Genomic DNA, 26,107 nt, shown 5'->3' with positions numbered 1-26,107 from the left:
GAGAGTGAATTTATTATATAAAAATAATACTCTATACGTCTATATAATAATTATATAGATGTACATGTATGTAGAATTGTTACAAATCAATTGATTCACTACAGATGGCTTTCCCTTTTTTTACATCCATAAAGAGATGTAGATGTTTAAACATCTACAGGGAGTGCATTAAACAAACTGGCTCCGACATATGCAAAATAATTGATTTCATATTCTGCCCTTGTAGTGGGATTTTCAAAGAGAAAAAAAGATGAAAGGAAGAGACAAATTGATAATTATATGCGATAACCTTGTTATAGAAAAGTACGAGATTGGCTGAAGGTCTGTGTAATATCAGTGGCAAAGCGCAAACACGACTAAGGACAACAACATGTCCTGGCCTGTACAACATGATCCAGCCGAAGCAGACGGGAGTAAACACTGGTAACAAGCTGAAATCACTCCGCGCCATGTTTGACATTGGTTATGGGAAATGAGCGAGCGTCCAGACTTCACACAAACAAGGTTTCCCCACTTCCGAAAAGATCTTGTCCGTGATCTGAACCTCATTTCCTAAACGTGCGTGATAGAGTAATCGAGAATTCAGCGACAGACATTATTATGTCTCCTTGCAAACCCGGGTCGCAAACTCACAAACTCCGGACAACATCACAAAAGGTGGCCAAAACTCCACTCGATACGCTATAAAATGTACAGGACTATGTCCTTAAACACACACACACACATAAATGCACACACTTTTTTAATGATATTCTTATGGATTCCGTTTGATTGTACCATCGTTTTCACAATGAAGCGAATACAAACATTCACATTGATTGTTGATCAACGTGATCAGACTGTAAAAACTTCTGATAAATCGTATACACACATAATACACCTACACATCCACAAAACCACACACGCACGTACATACACACACATACACACACACACACACACACACACACACACACACACACACACACAAATGCATCATGGCGCCTTCTAACCAAATATGTTTTGAGAAGTATGTTTTAGAGATACGTTTACATTCAAACCTCTGAAAAGTTATAAGAAGTTTTGATTGCAAAACGGCTTAGGCGCCATTTTCAAACATTTTAAAGTAAGTCCATCATCAGATAGAATAAAATAAAACCTTTACAGTGATACTTTGTTTGTTACATAGCAAGCAATGCTCCGGAAGTAATGATTAAAAAATACCCCGTTTTGTAATTATTTTCTCTGTTTTTTAGCAGTTTTAATTGTAAATATCTCAAATTAACAAGAATGGAGTTAACTCGGTTTCGCGATCGAACTTTCCATATACTAACCTAGCCCGGACCTATAACCTACAAACAGTTTACAAACGAGATCTTCGTAAGTTTGAAACTCTTTGATCTCCGAGGATGAGACTCACATAGAGATATAGGTTGGCTATCTCGATACCACAAAACGACACATTCTATCATCACCAAAGAATCGTCTTGCATTTTCATGACCCGCTATGTTTCAGCACTAAACATTTATGTCAGTATGGCGGACTGAAGAACAAAAATGTCATGGGGTGTTTTTTAAGGTAAAGTCCATTTTGATGCTCTCTACTCATAATAATTTCCAGAATTCCTCCTAGAGGGCTCCAACTCTCCTCCCACCCCCTCTGCCAAGTCATCTGTTTTTCAAGAAGCGTGGCTACACAAACATTTTGTATGCATACGCTAATGTGATAAAGGAAACTGCATTACCTTTGATATTGCTGTAGATCCGTGCGGAGAAATAAGAGAAGAGAACACTGTGATGCGCTCCAAGAAATTTCTTGATATTGGCATTTCTTTGGCTTTTCACTTTTCACTTTCCATCTCGCTTTATAAGCTTATTTAATGTCACCGTTACGCTAGTCATGTTAGTTACTACCTGCACATTAATGTTCCCTAGCTAGAAGTTCTAATTTTGATGGAAAATCACGAAAACACCTGTATATTATTATTGTTTTTTTAAAAGCCTTGCGATGACGACTTTCGCGGGAACGAGTAACACGTGATGAATTGTTGACGAAAAACGATATTATGAAAGATATTATGAAAGATATTCTGTGTAAAAAAAACAATGGAAGGGGATGACATCATCAGCTATTCAAATTTACCCATGTGCTAAGGACCACTGTCACGGTTCGATCAAAACACATTCGGCCTCTAAAATCTGTAACTTTGTTGTTTTCATGTTCGCCTGTGATGAATCTTTCAGCTCGTCGCATTTTCCTCTCTTTTTATCAAATTCAGCTAGCACTAGGATTGACGTAATTAATTTTGTGCAGGCCATTATTGCTGGCTGCCGCCAACAGATTCGAACCGGGAACCTACCGATTGCTTGTCCCTGATCTTATCAACTTATCAACTGAGTCACACAACAGCTCCTGTAAACCAAGAAAATAAATACAAGTTTAGTTTTACGATGTACAATTGGCTCTGATAACACCTATTTCAATGACAGATTAGATAAGTCGTGATGCAAAGCATGTCAGATATCAATATCCCTTTCTATCTGAAATGATGTAAACGTGTTTGACCATGGAGCTTTATGGTGTACCTCCATATAGTTTGACCATGCTCTGTTGTTCTTGAAATACTGCACAGGTGGTTCTCTTCCTCCGTTTTCCACCTCACGGTTACCATGGCTACACCGTGACATTTACTTCCATGAGCTGTCTACCTTGACCTCCCCGCCAACGTTGGTCCTTTCACAATGAAAGGCTCGTTTGTCTTACAATTTGCCCAAATGCTTCAGAAACGACGATGCCGAAAAGCCCGGCGGCTTCCATTAAGAGAGAGCTGATTTTCTTTTTCACAAACGAGACTAAGAAGGAAGAGGAAACAGGAGAGTAAGGAAAGACCGGTAAATTGCATGGGGGAGGGGGGAGGGGGTTGCTTGGATGAGTTGGCGGAGAGCTAGGTGCGATATTTGCAGGGCCGAGGTCATAACTTACCGTCGGACGTGCTCTGCCAAACGTCACCTGACACCTTCGGATCATTGTCTGGATTGGATGAATGATAACACCGACATTCAGGGGATAGACAGCAGTTGCGTCACCACACGTTCGTGCGAGAAACACTTTGTACCAGGCTGCTCAGTTCGACCTGCACTTTCACTTTTTTGTTGACTTTGTCTTCTCGGTTTTGTATTGTTGTGTTATTTTTCTTTTCTTTTTTGCAACCGTCACTGGCAGAAGCCATTCAAAACATCTTTGTCCTCCCAAAGTCTTTTGTGGCAGGGTGATAGTGATGAGTTTTAAATGAATTGAAGACGCTTGTCGAGATATCCTCACCGGAAGTCACTAAGGAGTGGTCGTCTTCGAAAAACCATCTTAAAAGACTTACATGTCATCTTGAGCCAGTAGGAAAGTTAGATGATTACCAGAGAACACTACAATTTCCTGCGATTGAATGATGATAATATGATGTATGCCATAGAATTATACGCTTATATTATGGTCACAGTAAATATATGTATGTGTGTGCGTAGGTGTGTGTGCGTGTTTGTGTGTATGTGTGTGTGTGTGTTTGTGTGTGTGTATGTGTGTGTGTGTGTAACGTCATACTTAGAAGCGATGAATACTGATCAGTAGTAGTCGGTAAAATTTGTCCTATACCCTTACCTTTTATACCATCATCCTGACAAATCACCGTCCAACCATTGTCACGGAAACTACAAGTACAGCGCTTTACAACAACCCTACCCCTCCCCCCCCAAGAAAAAATAACAAAACACAATAACAAACAAGCAACCAGGCAGTGTTTGTATAAGTAGGGAGACATCTCAACCGCTTCACTGATGCGATCTGACGTGCTGCATTACCTTCCATGATGCTGCCACCCTGGTTGCCATGGAGCGGTTAGTCAACATCTTCTTTCGATAGCAAGATCGATAATTTAGGCATGAGAAAATATGGACTGTGGATTTCCGAAGGCCACGATGTATGATGTCTTGCTTGTCCGTGGGTGTGAAAGCCACGGTGAATTATATGTATATTCCCGGGCTGTTTGAACCATCAACGTCCATATTCATAGCGTGAACTCGTCCTACCTAAAAGAAACGCCTTGAACGAGACTAGTGAGTCCCGATGAGTGAAAGCCCCTATCGATGATAACCGTTTTTGAAATTTTCCTGAGCGTTCAGCGATTGTTAGCTTATCATCAAAACACTATCGACACTGTCGGAAACTGGAGGGCAGGAGACAGGTGTCACGTCAATGAGTAGAGGGGAGAACGCTCGTCTAGACCCCTATTCACACTCGAAAACTAAGTGCCATCTTCTGGGTGGTATTTGAAGCACTAGCTGGAAACGAAGACTCGTCCGTATCACAGAGGAATTCCACTGACGCACTTCTACGGGTCATCTGCTGGTGGAAGTCGTTAAACGCTGAAGTAAGACAGACTTGTCGTATCTACTGAGTGATGATACTGACATTCTGAAAGCCTGAACTCGTAACTCACCAGACTATTGTCATAGCAACAAGTGGCGTAGCTTTAATTGAGGCGGGAGATTGAAGCGATAGACGGAGAGTGACGAAAACAAAGTATATGGTGTATGTGGTCTTTCTTGATCTGCTTAGAAAGAAAATAAATCTTTATATCAGGTGTGAATAGTTTTCTATTCTCCATTGTCATTTCTCCTTCACAGGCATTATACAAAATGTATGTTTATTTGTTTGTTTTCATTTTCTACCAGACCATACAGCTGGATAGCCCATATTCAGTCGCACTACCTGGTCTTCCATGGGGTCCAGATATAAATACTTGGGGCAGATCATATTGTCACCGGGTTATGCGGCCCTGCTCTTTGTGATGAATGGGTGAAGCGAAATCTTTTATATGCACGAGCTGTGATTCTCTCACCTACAGGACCTCCATCTTATGTCCGATGCGAGGGACCGAGTGTTGTGCCTTTACTAGAGGGGACAGCATGATTACACACAACACTGCTCAGTGAGACTCAATGGGATTTGAACCCGCTGCCCGAACCCAAGCCATTCGGTTGCAAGGGAGATTCGTTACCGACTGAACCACATTCCCGTCCTCTGTCCTATATTAAACACATAATCATTGAATTACTTTGAAATAACAGTAAGTGTGTGTCTATTGTTGATATCTGATTTATTGTGCCATCTTTCTATATCTTGATTTTTTTCAGTTTTCGTATGAAGTGTATGATGTCCAGTGGTGTCTTATCGCTTATCTTTACAATGCTAACTGCCCCCAAGCGGCAAAAGAAAGTGACTCCAGTATAGCAAGGTAGCCTGGCGAGGCAGTAACGCCAGGGACCTGTTTGTGTGTGTGTCTGAACAGGTGTTCTCGTGGCGCTCGTTTCCTATGACCGTATTGTGATGCCAATGACTTTGATGCAAGTTTAATGTAGATTACGATGTCCATACAGCATGAATGGAACACAGGCACAATGGCTTGACATGATACCAAACAAAACAACAAAACACGGCAATATAATGGTATAATTCTTTATTTGTGTGTATGCATGTGTGTTGACTGAGCGACGCATCTTATAAACAGTGTGTGGATGTTATTTTGTTTGTGAGACCTCATTGCAAATTTGCATGTAGGTATGAAGGCATGCGTTAAGGTTTGTCCGATTGATAGGATTAAGGAAAAAACACAAGAAAGATGGACAAGAAAATATAAAACCAAACAAAATACATGTGTATAAGTGCATATACATCCTTCACACATACACATTACACATGTATCTATACCATTGTATGTGCGTGTGTGAGCGCGCGCGCGCGCGTGTGTGTGTGTGTGTGTGTGTGTGTGTGTGTGTACCTGTCTGTCTGTCTGTGTGGTTCATGGAAGAACATATTCAAGAGGGACCCACACACTACTCTTATCTGGTATTGTCATTGAAGAGGTTACCCTATTGTTCGCAGTTTTTATTTCGCACCGAACTACAAGGAAGTACTACAGAATATGACGATTAAGAGCCTTTAATACAGCAAAATACTCGTATTCTATACTATATTCATTTTGACTTTACGTGAAATTTCATCTGTTTCTACGTCCTTTTGAAAACTGAAATATTTTAAAAAGTTGAAGTGGGCTGGGGTTTAAGGATCCCACTTCACTCTGCAGAGATAGGGAGTGGGGACATCTTGTAACATTGCAGTTAATATTCCGGCAGCCACGACAAACAAACAAACAAACAAGCAGTTGTGAATATTAATGTTGTTGCCTCATTCATTGCAAATATTACTTTGGAAAGAGCGGTGATAAAATTGATTTAAAACAAAGAAATATATATTGGCAAAGGGAGAAAGTGGTAGACAGCGATAAGAAATTCACCTGTCAATGTTTGACATGATGATAGTTGGTGAATATCAGGGCTAACGAAATCGAAAAAAGTTTAAAAGAAAACCGACGCAAACGTGGGCAGGACACCGGAAGTGGTGACACAAAGCCAGACATCAGAATGTATCTAAGATACATAGGAAGAGATTTACACTTGCACATTTGATGCATGAGCAGGTAGCTAGTCACATGTGGATGAGATACATAATTATGAAGATAGATAGATAGATAGATAGATAGATAGATAGATAGATAGATAGATAGATAGATATATAGATAGATAGATAGATAGATAGATAGATAGATAGATAGATAGATAGATATAGATAGATATAGATAGATAGATAGATAGATAGATAGATAGATAGATAGATAGATAGATAGATAGATAGATAGATAGATATAGATAGATATATAGATAGATAGATAGATAGATAGATAGATAGATAGATAGATAGATAGATAGACAGATAGATTAATATATAGACAGATTGATTGACTGATTGATTGATTCATTGATTGATTGACTGACTGACTGATAGAATCAAAACTGCAAAGAAATGTGCAGAGATGGGAGAGAGAAGGAGACAAAGAGAGTGAGGGATTTGAAGTTAGAGAGAGGAGGAGAGCGGGGGGGGGGGGCGTTCAGGGGTGCCATATATTTCCGAAAATCGATGCAGATGTAGACAGACGGACGGGATGAAGACAAAAGACCAGACATTGGAAGATATAGATGATGGAAAACATGAGACATATTGACATTTTACGCATAGACAGCAATTAAGAATGCAGATATACAGACTAAAATAACGAAATATATGACAGGTAGGTAGGTATGTAAATATAGATAGATAGATAGATAGATAGATAGATAGATAGATAGATAGATAGATAGATAGATAGATAAATGGATAGATAAATAGATAGACATAATGATAGATGGATAGATAGATAGATAGATAGATAGATAGATAGATAGATAGATAAATAGATAGACAGAAAGATAGATAGATAGATAGATAGATAGATAGATAGATGGATTGATGGATAGATAGATAGACAGAGAGATAGATAGATACATGTATACATAAATACACACACACACATACATACATACATACATACATACATCCATACATACATACATACACACACACATACACACATACATACATGCATACATACCTAAACTGATATATAAGTAGGTGGGTAGATAGATATAGATAGACTGATTGATACATTGATTGGTAGGTAGGAATGTCCATAAATAGATAGATAGACAAGGTGAAAGAGTAAGAAACGCTAGATTATGGAATGATTAAAGATTAAAAAAAAAATGACATATAGGGATCATAAGAGGAAGAGAGGGAGATTAGAGAGAGAAAGGAAGTGCAGCGGCAGCATATTATACAGTATTTCCGAAAATCGATGCTGACATACACGAGAGCATGGAGGCGTGGACACAAAGCCAGACATTGGGAGATATTGATTTTGGGGGAAAGATACACTAAATAAGAGTATTTCACGAAGCGTATAAACAGGTAAATATAGATAGAAAGGTAGAAAGATGGAGATGGACAGATAGGTGCATAGATAGATAGAAAGATAGATGATAGATAAATGGATAGATTAATGGATAGATACATAGATGGATAGATGGATAGGTAGATAGAAAGCAAGATAGATATATAGATAGATGATAGATAGATGGATAGAAAGATACATTGATAGATGATAGAGAGATGGGTATATAGATAAGTAGATAGATAGAGGGATAGATAGGTAGATAGATAGATAGATAGAGAGAGAGATAGATAGATTGATTGATTGATAGATAGATAGATAGATAGATAGATAGATAGATAGTTAGATAGATAGATAGATAGATAGATAGATAGATAGATAGATGAAGAGAGCGAGTCCGTCCAGAGGGTATACTGAGAGAAAAAAAAAAGAGACAGGTTAGCCGGATAGAAAACATATCTGGGATGCATAATGAGAAATAAATCCCACCGAAGAAGTGTTTGTGGAATCAATTTGAATTGAAATGGAGTCGTACGGCTGGCGATAAACTCTCTTCCAACAACAAAATTTGAATTTTAAGGGTTTTTGAAGAAAAGAAATCCCTCGAGAAATTTCGATAAAATTCGTCAACAACATGCTCCGCAGATTCAGTAGTCGGAAGGTCATGCGTTCAGCTCTTAATACATCAGTGGCTATGAAATTTCCGCAATTCATTGATTTAGTTTCGACGAAGCTCACTTTGATTTGAATTATTCAAGATCATTCAAATCAATGAAAGTTTTCATTTTGCGTTATTTGTCATGCTTCATTAGGCCAACTTTAAGAAATAAGTTACGGAAGCGTACGTTTACGCCATTTCGTGTGCAAGGCCCTTCGTAGAAACTGTGCGAGGCATTTATTCCATTCCATGCGATCAGAGCCTGCAGGGGACCACGGGCTAAGGTCAGTCCAGAAGAGACTCAAATAACCGGCTGCTCTTGTTTTGGTAATCTCGAGGCATGCATAATACTGGGTGGTTTTTTTTTTCTCTGTCCCCATCGCTGTATACCCAGAAGTACACTGCACGTCACGACCCTACACCAGGCATTAATGGGCCTGACTCGCAGGTCTCTCATGTAGAAGTACCAGGGAAGGATTGATTGCGTTCAGCGCCTGGCAACGTGAGCAACCCGTGGTTGACTACAGGTGTCAATATCAACTCCCTCTTAAAGGGAAATTCGAGACCAGTGATAACTTATATCCTGATAAGAAAGAGTAAAGTTGTATTAAAGCTCAACAGTGAAGAGTAAAGGATCAAAATTAGATAAAGATCAAGAAAGTTATGAAACAGCGAAGTTTTGCTCATTTTAACGAAACAGTTCTTGAGCAGTCAGCATGAATATGCATGTGAGTGAGGCGATATCATCACCTCGCAACGTGCCATATGTTTTGTTTTTGTTTTTGTTTGTTTCTTGTTGTTTGCTTGCTAACAATCCTTATATATATATATATATATATATATATATATATATATATATATATATATATATAACATTGACCATTATTTTGAAGTTATTCGGCCAGGGAAATACACTTTTATAGCAAAAAATTGCAGTTTTGACAATATTTTGTACAGAATCAATTTTTAGATTGTGAGGTGAGGACATTATCTATCAGCTCAAATATTAGCTTGTTTATAATTATCAACTCTTCAAGAACTGTTTTAGAAAAATTAACAAAAAGTCACAGTTCCATAACTTCCCCAAATTTTATCCCATTTTGATTCAGACTGACATTTAGCTGGTCCGTAATATCTATTTAAGTATATGATACCACTGAAATGTCTTGCTCCCGAACCTTGGTTACACTTTACGGCCCCTTCGATTCCACCCCTATCCTCCTCCCCACCAATTCACACTGACCATACAACCTCAGGTAGCTTTTGCCTTCACAAGTACCCCACCCCTCCCCCCCCCCCCACACACACACACAACCACTATACCAAACAAACACAAAACAAAGCAAGCAAAACAGCACGACAGTCAGGGCGGATCCAGAAATTCCATAAAAGAGGAGCAAAAAAAAAGAAGAAAATCTGGTAAGCAAAGAAAGAAAAAAGCTTCAGCTCAATTTTCTAGTGCCACTACAATCGAAAATTTAAGGGGGAAGCAAGCGCCCCTTTCGTTTTCTTTTCTTTTTATTTCTTTTGCTTCAAGAAAAATAAGGGGGCGTGCGCCCCGTGCGCTCCCTCCTGGATCCACCACTGACAGTGTCTCTGTCCATACCCAATAGTCCAGCCAGCTTGAATCGTAATGTGTGTCTATTTCTTATTCGCTGTGCACGGAGGATTATGTCCCAAGTGTCTATGCACGCAGGCTTAATGTAGCGTAGAGTGACGAATCAACACTTCAGGAGGGAACGCCTTCAAAAGCTCTGAATAAGAAAACAATGGCAACCTCAAAGGGGAAAAGAAGAGGGCAAATATCCAATCGGAACGCAAAATAACAACACAAGTACACCCACACGCTCTCATCAAAACGTGAGGTATTGAAAAAAAAAAAGAAAATGCTTACGTTTCTTTTTTCTAAAAAATAATACTGTTTTGATATCATACTGGTGAGATTCAAATTTAGCGAATGCTTTGTTCTCACTACTTGTCCCAGAGCCTACTTAATCTCCAGGCTATAGGGTCCGCCAATTAATGGGAGATTTAATCTGCCAAGTTTTCATATATCAGTATGCAACGAGCACGTCAACTCTAGTGAACATTCCTTGAATCTCCAGAGTTAGAATTCAGAGCTCTTAGCAAGAACCGCACTTATCATCTATTACGCATTCTATTGTCAGCTGCCTGATCGTAAGAACCGTTGTGAAAAACAACTCGGCTTTGGTGAGATAATTAAAGAAAAGAGACACGCTGAGGTCGTGAAGAGTTTGTGTTTTGTAAATAGCGTTAAATTGCTAACAAATTTCTCCTCTATGTTCTCCGAAAGCATGCGTACGTTTTAACACACTACACTTCGGAAGTGACGGAACCCGTGTTATTGCTGGATTGTTTTGTTGTTGTTTTTTTTGTGTTTTTTTTTTTCGAGGAAGTCAAGACATAGGGATGCATTTCTCAGACAGGAGATCTGTTCGTTGTTCACACAGTGTACTATGGAGTAAGAAAAAAGCCGGCGTATAATTTTACTTAGTTTGACGTCGATTGCGTAATATCGATGTAGTGTTTACAAAGTCTCACCATGCGGATTGGCGGAATGATATCGGACTTGCATTGACTTTATCGCTATTCCGTAACAAACAATATCGTAAATATATTCATGTTTATGCGGGTAAAGAAAGAACTTTGTCAGGACTGTAACTGATCCCAGTGATAAACGTCGGGTTCTCTTAAGTGATTCGCATTTGAGTGCCCCGTTGGCAAGACATAAATAGTCATGTAAACCAGCCCAGTGTAATCTATCCTCACAATCAGCACAAACACTGAAATAGAAGCTCATAATGGATGTCTGAACATATATATATATATATTTTCATACGTCTATCTAATTTGATCTTCTAGAGGCTGTGCATTGACGTATATCTGTGGTATAGAGTTCCAATCAGTACGGATCGGAAATGGGCGGTAACATATACGCATACGGTCAAAACGTACAAACCACTCACCGTCAAGTTGAATATATCTTCATTACCACAATTAAGGCCCGTGAAAGCAACCTCCAACTGAAGACCTTTTATCCATGGATATTTTTATTCATTCTCCCCCTTTGTTTTGCATTCCGATTCTCAGAGATTTGGTGAGCCTTTCTTTCCAGAACTTCAAGGAAATGAAAATGCCAACACGCGCCGCGTTCCTCCCCTCGCTACGCCAAACGAGACACCCATGGGAGATGAGAAAGAGTATTATTCGATTCCATCGAAATGCTCTTAACCTCCTCTTCGACGGGAAATTTATCTTCAAGAATTCTCTTGAGCATCGTCATTGGAATGGAGAAAAAAAAAACATTTTATGAGGAAAGGCGCAAACTTGCATCTCGGTGTATATATTGTCGGAGTGATACCAAAGCTGTAATCTCATTCCTGTTTCTGATGATATTTCCTTTCTCAAACCGTTGGTTTATTCAATTGTGTGTGTAAGAGAGAGTGTGTGTGTGCGTGTGTCTGTGCGTGTGTTGGTGCGTATGTGTGTGTATTATTAAATGCACACACACACACACACATTCGCACAAGATAAAAGCCGAGTTGGTTTGAAAAACAGCTTCAGCGCTGCTCGGATGACGATGTAATAAATGATTTAAAGAAACACTCTAGAATAAGAATGGCTGACAAACAACAGAAAGACAGGGAAGTGTGTGATAATGCGTCATTGTAGACCTTGTCGTTGTACCTTTAAAGAGGTGGTATAGTTGCCGTGGGCAAATCGTGCGGCGTTCATGAAACAGATATTCCCAATCATTAATTATGAGCATCTATCGACCTTTCGTGGTTCCTCATGTCGGAAGAGCTTTCGCATTATTAACTCGCACACGACTGTAAGGCTGACTGAATAAACCGAGCTAATGAAGTTATGGCGAACAACATGAGACAGAAATTATTTTTATTCGCAGACCGTAAAAAAACATATATATCTTTGTGTGTGTGTGTGTGTGTATGTATGTGTGTTCGCGAGCGCTCGCGTGTGTGTGTGTTTGTGTGTGTGTGTGGGTGTATATATATATATATATATATATATATGCGTGTGTGTGTGTACATACATACATAACATTGGGCTAGAATTGATATAAAAAGAAGAAAACCTGTAACAAACGCCTTCGATTGCGCTCCTTGATAATATTTGCGTGCATCGATGATAACACGTTCTTGCTATGCACGTGGAAACTAATACTAAGGAAACTAATCTTAGTGTAGACAGAAACATAGTTTTCACGGACTGCAAAAGCTTTGAGACTACATGTAATTAAGAAACAGATTGCACGACTATGTTCGAGCTTTCCATCGGCTTTTATTCATGTTGTTTTAACAATTAAAGCTAGCTGTCTATTGGCCAGCTTGCACAGTGCCAAACACTGTCTTTCCTATCTAGTAAATAAATGGACAGATTGTAATGACGTTACCATTATTATTTCTCTAAATCATGCATTGTTCCTCAATTTAATCCTTTCAGGAACTAAATATGACTATGTCCATACTTACACTCCCCCTATCCACACCCTCGATGCAAAAATTCACTTTGTATATTAAATATCCTTTCCTACCGACCTCCCCCCCCCCAGTTTAAAACACAATAAGCACTCCAAAATTATCTAACACAATTTATGCAATAATGGTTATTTGAAAATATGTAAATGTCATTATTTGTGTACAGTTGTATCGTTTTGTCCCAAAAGTGTGCATGTTTTCATTAATGTTCAACAAAATGCAATGATTTTCAACTCAATTTTTATATACTGGTGATAGATCTTAACTGTTTAGGTCGAGGCTAACTTAAAATATTTCATTAGAAATGTGGTATCTTGAATACTAGTTTATGTCTATGATAATGACATGCCCTAATGCTATTAGACTTGTTATTGTATGTACCGTTACCGTTATTGAAATATTATATTACTATCAAGTGCGTTATCGCCATGAGGTTATATAGATAATTATCTCTATCAAGATTATCATGTTTTATTTTGTTTTTTAAATTTATAAAATTATGTGAAGCCTTTAGAAATTGAATTTCACGTAAAGAGCCAAGACCTCACAATCTAAGTCTGAACATGAATAACTCGTAGCATGATCAGTTTTACTAGGTGTAACAAAAAACATTTCCCACTTTTAATCCTTATAGTTCAAAAACTATACATCAGATAACACTGATATTGACATGAGCAATAGCTGAATAGTGTGCAGTTTTGTCGGAGGTAATTTAGAAATGATAGCATAAATCAGTTTCATGAAATTGAAGATTTATTTTTAAGTTTGGTTTCAGATTTTTCTCTGTTTTCAACCCTCTGTACAAAATACAAATTTGTACAATGTACAAAAACACATTTCTGCATATTTGTACAAAAATGTACACATTTTGCACAGGGGTCAATTAGTGTGTATGGGTTGTGTCATTAACACCCTGACAGTGGTCCTGAACAATGGCCAGGATTGGAATGCTCTATTACATATTCATGAGAAATTCCAGCTAGTCTTTATACATCCTGAAATGTAGTGTATTCTTTCATGTGCATGCATTTTACCTTTTACCATGAATTCAGACTAGCTGTGCCCAGGGCAATCCATCATGAATTATTAATAAAGCATTCGTGTGCCATGGAACAAGAGTCCAGAAGCCTAGTCAGCAGAGCTCTGAAAAGGTGATATTCGTGGTATTCATGTCTATTGTTCAGGGTCCATTCTAAGCACACACTCACATACACACCATTGGTTTTTGTGTAAAGTTTAATTTTGTACAGAGGGTTCAAATTTGACCAAAATCTGGAACTTAACTTTAGAATTAATCATGAATTTAACGAAACTGATTCATGCTCTCATATTCAAATTACATTCAACTAAATTGTACACTATTCAGGTATTACTTATATCAATGACAGTGTTATCTGATGTATAGTTTTCGAATACTTATTAAGGATCAAAAGTGGGAAATGTTTTTGTAACACCTAGTACCTAGTGTTCAAAGGTCTATGGTTTAACACTGAAACATCAGTAGGGCTTAGATGATATAGTTATGATCATTATTACACTAATATCACTCTCACACAAACATGATAAAATCTCAGACCATAAGGGTGAAATGTTCAGTGACTCGCCTCCCATAACACCTACGCACATGGAGGTGATTTAAGAATCTATCGTATTTAAGGAGGGGATAATATGAAAGATACCGCCTCTTAATGGTACATGATGCAGAATTCGATAAACAGAACAATTCGGAGCCCATTTCGTAAAAAGTTATTATGATAGCAATTCCCAACTAGAATGGCAACTTCTCTTAACAACAGCCAATCAGGTAGCAGAATTCCCTTTACCATGACACTTGTCACTGAAGTAAGAGTTGCTATCATAACCATCCAGTTTTTAATCAAGGCCCAGATGTTTCACCACAAAACTACTTTTGATGTCGTCTATGCACTCGTCAACATAATCAAAGAAAGCATTAACAGACTCCGTTTCTGATTTTGACACTGATTGTCATGTTTTTATTGATCTCGGTGCAAAACAAAATTTTATGACTGGTGGTATAGACAAACTACTCTCAGCTTATTCAGAGATGACTGACCACAATCATAACATTTTTTGATAACTAATATGACTCGGTGACACTGAATGTGGCGCTTAGGTACAATATTGTCATGCGATTCTAGTTATTTTATTTAAGGTAATATTCACAAGCAAATGATCAGACATTTTTGCGGGGCATCTGTTTTGATGATTGAAGTGAAGGTAAGACATGTAGAGTTAAAAGCATGCCGCAGTTATCTTGTTCCGGTTTCCCACCGTGACGATACACTTTCCCTACTTGGAGTAAACTGACAAGAACTGTTTTCCTGATAAAATACGGAAAACGCGGGTTCTTAGAAATATGACTTTAGAATAGATGGTGTTACATCTTTCAAAATAATGTTGGTTGCGTTTAAACTAGGGATAACGTATAGGGCAAGCATACACTCTCAACTTATAAGTTGATGAAAATGATTCCACCTTTCTTCATAAGATGATTTTATTTATATATAATGTTTAAGGAAAGTGATACTTCGATGGTCCAGTAGCCGAATTTACATACATTTAAATATTCTGACGCATTTTGTATTTTACAAGACCAAAAAATAAAGGCACATCTTTATTAGTTGGATTGTACCATAGCGCTCACGCCTATTATGTGATCATTAGTAGATTCTAATTTCCAACATGGTTCTTTTTTTTTCATCGAAATAAATTAACTTACCCCGAAGTGTAAAATAAAATTATCGGTCAACTTCCCGCTGGCTGCGTCAATCCATTTTCGTCAGATTCAATTAACCCGCGCCTTTAACCGCAGACGGGCGCTGGAAAATACAAGCCTTTAGTCCCTGCATTTTTTTTTACGCTAGTCCGCCGCCGTTAATCAAATGCTGACAAAAATAGCAATCTCAATTTCGCATCCGATGAATGAAAGCAGGAGAGAAATTAACGTTCGCTGCTGCATCGGCATAATCTCTACAGGGATGGGGATTTGGGCGAATGTCCTCGGAGCACATATTATCGTAAAATGACTGTTATGCATCTCAAATGATTGTCATTAATTTATTTTTGTCTTTATCGTATCTAGACCAAGAAAATGAAGAAGCCAAGTTTCTCAGTGTGGACCGTTTGTGGTATGAGCCAACGTTTCACACAGTGTAGGCCTAAACTGTGTAACGACGGTGCGTTCACATCTAACAAACAAATTTCATCACACTGTGTACCACACAACGTTTTGTTTACACTGTGACAAATGGTGTACAGTAGGCCTAATTGCACGCCATTTCCCCTCTAGAAAGTGGCAATGTGAACACATTCCCCTTACAGTGTCATAACTCTGTTTGGTACAATGCTTGCTAGGTAAGATAAAGAGAGGGAAAACATCATGTAAGCCGTATCGGCGTACATTTATAGCTCCCTTAGTTTTACGGGTCTTCCAAATTTACTGTATAATTATATCTAAACGTTACTTGTAGGTGAATAAGATTAAACTTGTATCATAATACTTAATAGCAGATGATTTCCGTTAAAACCTTTTGAAATAGATTGAATTAGTCACAATCAAAATATGAACTTGCACGACGATGATCGCGACTTGTTGACTCTCAACAAATTCTATCTAGTTTAGAATTGAAAGTACAACCAATGTTTGATGCTGACGGGTTATGATTTTGAATTACTTTAACTAGTCATATGTCTTGTGTATACGCCAGCGCGTAATTCCATTTATATGGTTTAGCTGCACACCTTGATACTCAAAATCAACATGGTAAATGTTGGTGTGAGAGGCACAATTATTTCTTCAGTAATCGAATAGTTATTTATCCACACTTTCTGATTACACCGCTGCTGGGTTCACATCTTGATCGAAAACGATTTCTATGTTTTAGCTTCAGAACTTCACCCGAAATGTGATGAATAATAGTTCTTAACAGCTGTCTCTATTTGTACTGTTTTGTGATTGAAGTAAAAACAAGATGTATAATTTTGTTTCATGTCATTTTGATGTTTGATACATTCATTCATACTACGATGAGTATACGATATGCTTCCTAAATTGCTTTCACATAATATTCGCATTACAGCGGTGATATTTAGCTTTCTGATAATAATGATTGTCAAATCACAGCACACATGGACATCTCAATCTTGACAGAGCATAACAGCGAAAACTGAATGCAACTTATGTAACTACACTTTGACAGAGGAACAAATGAGACCATCTGAATTATATGTCCACACACTATCGATGGTGGCACTCCATTCTCCTTCTCCCTTGCATACTTCCGCTTAATAGCAGCATGCACTACCTGATTTGACACCACATCTAGGCACAACGGAATGATTTACAATATTATATCTACCTTCATTTTTCCTCTCTCACACAAACAAACACACACACGTGAGAATCAAGGAAATAAAAAAAGCAGTGCTTTGAAGCCGAAAGGTCAGTGGTGGCTTGGTGACCCGGAAGTTCTCAAGTGGAATGAGGAACTCTCTATTCATGCATTCTCTTAACTTGGATTACAGTCTGTACCAGTGCACACACATCAAGACCTTGAATGTCGGTTTCATTTCTTATGCAAATTATTACATTCGAAATATAGAATAGGCCTATGAACATTCAGACAGTTATCTTCGTGCTTGTTCACCTATAAAGGCTTTGGGCTATTTTCGCCGTTCCAAGCATTAGTACACGAGAAGGCATTACGTGAATAAAGCGCATATCACAAACGTTTATAGCAGTTTATGCACCATACTGTACATTGTATAATCAGCTACTTTCTGCCCCAGAATCTCCACTTGAATCAATGCTAGACTTCAGTACGACTCCATCGGTGGCATGTTGGTACATATTTGTTAGGCGTCGCATGTCTTCGACTTGAATCGAGAATCGACGGTCGTGCGACGCCACCTTGCCCCCAACGGGACGCTTGTCTGCATGCCGCCCCAACCGCGGCGATGGTTTGACTGTTGTCGAGCCGATGTCAGGAATCGGAGGTCGCGGATTGATATTTAGTGGAGGAAGCGTGCCCGGACGCGTATAGGATAACTCATCTTCGAGGAGAAATGGCGCAGATCCTCGACGCGCTAAAGTCATCGTTTTCCCTCCTTCCGAAGACCGCTGCGTCGCTTCACTAACAATATCCGTCAAACTGTTATTTTCGCTCTCGCACGTGGACTCGGGGCATTTGTTATTATTTAGAAGACTTCTTGGAACGTTGATTGCATGGACTGTCTGGCTCTTTTTCAGTGGCGGAGGCATTCCAGGAAGAGAGCAACGTCGGTTGCTAACGCCCTTCCCTCCTTTCTCGGGTGTCGAATGCGTAGCGGAAATCACATGATTAGGGATTTTAGCGTTTGCCGCTCTCAGCATCGAGGGATTAAATGCGTCGGCGCTCTGTCGTCGCAGCAGCGGGCGTCGAAAAGTTCGCGGAGAGCGTTGCAGAGACTCGCTGCTGACTGACTGCATGACCGGAAGTTCGCTGCTCTTCTCCCTGGCGGCGTCTTCCTCGCTTTCTTCCGGTAGATCCGGGTGTGATCTACTGGGCGATATAGTGCCGGACTCGTACAAAAGTCCCATGCTTCCCCGGCGAACCAGACGCCGATTTTGCAAGCACGACTGTCCCGGAGACAGCTGTATTCGCTGAGTTCGTGGCGATGTTACCGGTGACCGCGGTGAGGTCTCCGGTGACCGCGGCGAATCAAGTAAAGTTTTTTCTCGCCGCCGATGGAGTGTCGGAGACGAAGATCCAGCGGTTAAGTTTTCGGTCGATCCTGGCACTGATAGAGAGTTTGATGACGTGTTCCACTCGATTTGTGACGGGCTGATGCACTGGTAGAAAGGGGGGCTCTTGTCAAAAGCCGGAGGGACATTTAGATACTGCTTAGTCTCCCTCTGTTGACCGCGATCATTTGTGGTTATGATAATAACTTCTTTCCCCTTCGTCTTGCACGCATCCACGAGAAGAGCTAAAACTGACGAATCTCTTGCATTTACAGCGTACACAAGTGCAGATGAACCATTCTTATCGGTAATTCTAGGATCCGCCTCGTAGGTTAGCAAGAGGGCTACCGCATCTTTACCTGCCTTCTCCATGCAAGCATACATTAGCGCCGTGCGACCATACTTGTCTTGAACATCAACTTTCGCTTTGTTTTCTAACAGAAACTTGACCATCTTTAATTTTTTGACGCATTCCTCGTCATTCTCGTACCTCATCATGCAGGCAATCATCAGCGCCGTCCGTCCGTCATCGTCCACGCTTTGGATGTCCGTTCCGCCTTCCACGAGTAACCGCGTCAGTCTCAGCTTACCTAGTCTGACCGCTTTCTGTAGAGCGTTGCCGTCAATGTGCGCGAACGACGCGGCCGCGTGACCAATCTCGAATGTCGGCACTGCGGTCATGGCCGTTAAGGGGGGCAGACACAGTGTCATTTGGTGTGAGACGGAGAGCCTGCGGTTCAGAAGAACTGGCAAAATGAACTCCAAGAGACAGGAACTTGTTACTAGCGATGTGGAGACTCACGTTCTGATACGTCAGATATGGACGCCGGGAAGGAGTTTATTCGCTTATCAGAATAGGCAATTACAGTATTGGCAATGGTGAACTTGGCTGTAGCTATAAAACGCTCGTTATACATCACTTAAGTCACACACTGCGTGCATGCAATATTGCTATCCACGCATTTTATTCGCACCTCACCCAGGTAATTAACACTTGCATGATTGTGGCTTAGCTTAGGACGTGCTGCCGTAAACGCTTTCCACGCAGGCCTATGGTTTCACGGCAACGCTGCCAATGTTGCTCCTCCCGTTCAGACCCCGTGACCTGTGCCGGCTTTAAGTGTTTACACGAGCCATATCTCCACACTCCACCTTACAGAGTTTATGGTCCCCCTGGTGGTATTTACACGAGAAGAGAGAAAAAATGCCAGCTGAACATAGATTCCACTTTTTGAACGGTGATACCGCCCAAACGTTGATTAAAAATGAGAATGATTCGTTATTCGTAAGGTGGAAGAGAAAGACCAGTCCTGGTTTAAAACGAAATATCCTGCCATTTAGCCAAACACCTGTTCGCTCCTATGCCAACTTATGATTTATTTCCTGGTGAGCCTAAGAAAGTAATCAAGCTTCGATGGCAATTTAATGAGAGAAAGTGATCGATTATCACAACGCTTTACTTGGTCGGAGAGGAAAACGTCGAAATTAAAGAGTATAAATACAGTCGCTGCAACTGAAGGATCCAAATAGAAGTATTTTCATATCAGCAGTAGATAGCATGAAGTCATGTGTAATGAATGGCCACAGTGAATTTCCTTATGAAGTCAGATTCAGGTTTCCCCGACTAGATTTATTAGTTTCCCAGCTCTAGCGTTTAACCAACTGTCAACTGGTCACAAACAAATCCTCCACTTGACGACGGCAAGCAATGGAAATCACATCAGTAGTCATTTTCAAGGCAGGTGTCCACTTTATCAGATCGTCAAAAGCCGAGATGGTTAACTTGTCCCGTTCACTGGCTTCGGATGATTAAACAATGAAGGGAGACTATTCACAATTACCCTGCTTCGCTGGTTCTCTCCAGCTAACGAAGAATTACATCCTTTCCGCATCCCGCTCATAAATCGTCTGTTCGCCCGACCAGCTTCGCGCTGAATGCCATGGTATCCGGCGGGCACGCGTTGAATGAAACACAGACATACACACACACGCGCACACACACACACACACGTACACACACACGGAGCAACTTACAAAAATGCATCCGAACGTCGTTCCTATACCGTTCAAGCCGCGCACACACACACACACACACACACACACACACACACATTGCCCTATGAAACATTAATGGCAACGAAGGTACTTTGATGGCCGTTTTATAGGCTCTCTCTGACAGTCGTGGCAGATGAAAATGGTGGAGTAAAAAGTCAAGTGTCAGCTGCGGGTCTGTGTTACATGCTATCTTTCTCCCTAAGCATTGCCACGAGCCTCCTGGCGGCAGAATTCAACTGCATTTCCTCAACCAGGATCAAGATGGATATGCGGTGTCCATAGAGATTCACTCCCAGTGTTTGGAATCTTAGATTTCCAGCCCTCTGTATTTCACGATACGTTTTCCCCAATTTTACGAGAAGACGTTTCATACTGCATTGTGTCTGTTATTGTAAACTGAAGTCTATACGTGTGCATACACTTATGCTCTTGTTTTGTCTTGTTCAGAACTAGGACTATGAATATCATGTGAGTGCATATACATATGCACACATACACACACACACACACACACACACACACACACACATATATAATATATATATATATATATATATATATATATATATATATATATATGTATATATATCTATAAGAGTTTTACTTGTATCTCTGTGTGAAAACAAAGCGAAAACACCCCAAAATCTTGTTTGACGAACGAATACAAAAAAAAAAAAACCCACATTTATTTCATCGATCAGAATTCCACAGGTGGTTGAGATTTGCCTGTATTGTGGACTCGATGCCAGTATGTTTTTCATCTCTTTCTTTCTCATTATCTCTTTATATATATATATATATATATATATATATATATATATATATTATGTGTGTGTGTGTGTGTGTGTGTGTGTGTGTGCTTATTACACGAAAGGTAATAGGGTCCATAGGTCCAAAGTGTAGGATTGGTATTCCACACTAAAGAAGAAAGTCGACTTAGGAATATTGTGATGTAAGTCAGATATATGAACTTGATGAATGCTTTATTTTTCATCTGCCACGAGGATAACATAGTCCTGTATAGTATATGCGTCTTCCAGTTCTCTACCACTATCTGACGACCAATTCCGGCCAGTTTTCTATAATTGCATTTAGTTAAGGTGACAATAACATTATGACTGCTTTCTTTTGGGAGAAGGTGGTTACACGAAAACACATACACACAGTAGCAAATATACAAAAATATAGAACAAACTATATAAACCTTTGATGAAATCTGTCGGCGCTGACCAATTTCAGCAAAATCCTTGGTTTTGATTGGCTGAGATGCTCTGGTCACTGACTGTTACTATGGTGATTCAAGTTGTCAGCGCCGACAAACGTTGATGAAACACCCCCCTGGACATAAAGATGTTTATTGAATAAACATACAATTGTAAATAGATGAATGAATATATAATATATGTATTATAACATTATATATATATATATATATATATATATATATATATATATATATATATATATATATATATGTATATATATTTATGTATGTATTTATTCATTTATTCATTTACTTACGTATTTATGCATTTATTTAACTATACTTATCTATATAAAATGGTAAAAAAAGAAATAGATATGAAGAAGAGACTGAGGGGAAAGTAATATATGTGATCGAATCACGTCTGTCTTCCAACCAAGAAGGCTACACTATGGGATTATTATTATCATTATATGATTATTATTCCATTTCATCACAGGTGATGCTATAGCAGTGCTTGGGACTGACATGCGGACAAGCAAAACGGGAGATACAGAGGGGGCAGACAGGCGTATTCATACCATCCATTCCCAACGCGTAACCATGGTGACGAGTAGCTGATAGATCTTGGCATATACTTCGGGGAAATGGTCCCCTTTTATTCATTCTGCGCTCTCTGCTCCATATAATAATTGTCGTTGCGTGTCCTGCTCTATTTTTCCTTGCTCTCTCTCTCTCTCTCTCTCTCTCTAACTTTCTCTCTCTTTCAATCTCCAATCTTTGTGTTTTCCATGATATGAATTCTGCAGAAACGCGTTTTGCATCAATATTCTATCAGTTGTGGTCAATGATTACACGTGTTGTACGGATATTCAACAAGATTGTCGTAATCTAATTACAGCCTTCTCCCTCTTGCATTTTTTGACATATTCATATCTATCGTTGTTTTCATTTATCTATACATCTATATGTCATGATTCAAGTATGATAGAGTGACAGGTATTTAATGAGGAGCTTATGGTCTTAGCGAATAATTTGAATTCATTCGTACAAAACACCATCAAGGAAGTTAGAGAACGGATTAGATGAGGAATGAATTGCGGACAGAGATCATCCCCTTTGGCAGTTCTCACTAAAACTTCTTTGATATTTGAATATGTATGATACAAGTAACTGCAATCAAGCACGCACGTTATGTCCATGAAACGACAGGAAACGGCTTCTATGATTGTCGAGCTGCGAAATTGGAGGTCGACGGAAAAGATGTCCGCAGGAGGTAAACATCATCGAGCCGAGAGTTGCTATCGTACTCCACCTCGCCGAGGATGACGCGAATACAATGCCAACAAGACGTCCGGAAGTCTTGTTACGTTGCTTTTTGGCCTTCCAGCGCCCAAGAACGGAATCGTGTTTACACCTCATTACCAGCTGCTCATCAGCCCCGATTCAACCCAAACATTTCTCGGGTTCCCTCACAATTGCGTTAGATGTGACGAATGCTGATACGTAATATGTCGAGGAAAGTCATCTGTACTGTTCCCGTTAAAAAGGCGGTCAGTGTTTTAAAGACTAAGTCTGAGTACGTGCTTGCGTGCGGAGAAATTCGCAGTAATGCATGTAGTCAGGGATAATACGCGCTAGTACACACATTATTCTTATTTAAAGAAAAAATCTATTCCAATATTGAATTGCTTTGTCGGAAAAACAGAAAATTTAGTGTAGATCAGTCAGTCAGTGAGATCAATGAGACCTAGATGCTGAACAGCTTTCCTTTTTGTTTGTGCACAAAAATTCATAAATTTTCTTGTTTTTTCCGAGCCCTTCCCACCACTCATGGTGACTCTGGTAAAAAAAAAAAAAAAAGAAAAAGAAGAGAAATAAAAAGAATGATCAAGGTAAAAACTCGACTTTTTTATGCATGCTTGGCGCATGAACATTAGCACAATTTTTATATAAATATAACAACAAACTACACAGAAACACACAAACACACACACATAGGACCTTCCCTCGAATAACAAGCAAATACAATACACCATGTTGTTTCCTAGAGAAATGTAGATAGGACTATACATATAACGTGTATAACAGTCGCCTGCACACCAGTGTAACCACCAAGTCCGGGAAGTCCCTGCCATGATGCGATGTCTGTATAGTTTTATCAATGTTGTTAGTGTTATATGGATAATCACCGATATATTTTGTCATTATAAGTGCTGTATCTATGCTATAAACTCGTGTCATATTTGCCAATAGATCAAGTTACTGTGCGTCGATGCTACGTGTATATTCAATCTATCTTGCATGTGTTTCTGAGATTTCCGTGCACTTTCGGGTTTTTTTTTTAATTGTATAAGAGAAATTCGGCGTGTGGTTGCAATGCGTAATTTCGATACACCCGTATAGATAAATAATTCAGCAGATCAATTTTTGTCACGTCAGAGGATATCAACAACTATAATGGTTGCACTCTTCCACGCACTGTAGAAAGGGGTAGCGTCAAGCAATACACGCACATCTACAGCATTACATTCTACCTTGTGGTTTATTCACCCCGTTCCACGTGACATCTGAAAATGTCACGCGCATCTCTTGGTGGTAGGGAGGTTCGTTGTTGCCATAGAAACCATGCAAACCAATGAGGAAAGAGGATGAATCTACCCCCCTGCGGCGGTCTGTGCGGCGATCGTTCCGGCCCCTTAATGGAATTCTTTTGTGTTCATCCATGTGCCGCAATGTAAGACTCTTAAGCGCAGCATATGTATTATCCGGATACACATAAAAACAAAAGCAAAACAAAAAGATACAAAAGAAAAAAAGTGAAAAAGTAAAGCAAGCACTTGGCAATGATACGAAAGTGTACGATATCCATGTAATGTCAACGAACTCCTCAAAATTGTTAGATGGTTCATTTTTAGTCCCTTGGGATGTTTTATGATATCAAGCACTTCGTGTATTCACTTAAAGTCTCATGATGAAATGAAAAAGAAAAAAAAAAGGAACAGCCTGTTTTCCCACTCAAGTGATGTAAGCACCAAAACAGCTCCCCTAAATGACGATCCACATTCCGCCAGAGGCTGTGTGGTATATTTCTTGATATAGTCAGTACGTGTACAAACAGCCCCACCCCCCCCCCCCCCCCGGGGGGATGTTCAAGCCTGAATTAAGCACACAGACACAAACACCGACGCGCATCCACCCGGGCGAGGGGCACACACACATATATACACTTACATCAAAATAAATGACGGGGTGCACTTACAAGGTTATATAACTTCCACAAGCACTGCCACATGACATGTCTGGTACATCTTCATTTGTTTTAAGCCCAACCTCAGGCTTTGCTTTTGAGGACCATATTCTGCATTGTTTGTGTGTTTTTTAATGTGTTTTTTTTTTCTGTACTTTGATTGTGAAATATACCATTCTATTGTCGTAAATTGTATAAACATCCAAAATATCATCACTTGAAGGATGGAAATCATGAGTTCATTATAGCCATTGTGTTTTTCACAGTGTAGATTTGTGTGTATTTTGAAGTTATATTGTGTCCATATGTTTCGAGTGGAAATGCAGAAAACAAAGATCTATCCCAAGGTGATATATATGTAATGCATACAATTTTTTATTTGTGCATGTAATGCATACGAGTGTCATAGTTTGTTTTTCATTGCATTGTTGTATCATTAGTATAATGTGTATTCAAGTGTTGTAATCATGTATGTTGGCCATGAAATAAAACGAAATGAAATGAAATATTAACTGACAGGTAGGAAACTAAGAACATATTCCATGGCAGTTGAGATGCTAATTCAGAGTTGCAGACTGTTCATTATATCTTTATTATACTCAGTAGCTGTCTCTCCTTTGCACTAATACGATTGGCTGACACGATTGGCTGATAGAGTGAAATCGAGCCAACTGGGAGTTGTCATTTCGCGCAACAATGCAGCAGCAAACCTTCCGATTTTCTTTCGGGACAGAAAAATCGAACTCCTCGAAAAAGAAAATGAAGTTGATATATCATGAAAGAAATTGGCGATGAATAATGCACAAAACAACGGAGAGAAA

General features: G+C 39.4%; 1 protein-coding gene across 1 annotated transcript; it reads right to left on the bottom strand.

Moving 5' to 3' along the window:
- Window positions 1-17,823: 17,823 nt before the first annotated feature.
- LOC140238109 (ankyrin repeat domain-containing protein 34C-like) lies at window positions 17,824-19,488 on the bottom strand. Its single transcript, XM_072318042.1, has one exon. It carries the CDS (start codon window positions 19,486-19,488, stop codon window positions 17,824-17,826), a length of 1,665 nt encoding a protein of 554 aa, XP_072174143.1.
- Window positions 19,489-26,107: the final 6,619 nt, after the last annotated feature.

The sequence above is a fragment of the Diadema setosum genome, chromosome 14, assembly GCF_964275005.1.
Source record: "Diadema setosum chromosome 14, eeDiaSeto1, whole genome shotgun sequence".
In the NCBI taxonomy this organism is placed as follows: Eukaryota; Metazoa; Echinodermata; class Echinoidea; order Diadematoida; family Diadematidae; genus Diadema; species Diadema setosum.
This window is presented reverse-complemented; position numbering and strand designations above follow the sequence as displayed.

What these genes read in the sequence shown, in the direction of transcription:
- LOC140238109 (XM_072318042.1), bottom strand. Translation starts at nt 19,488, where the DNA reads ATGACACTGTGTCTGCCCCCCTTAACGGCCATGACCGCAGTGCCGACA.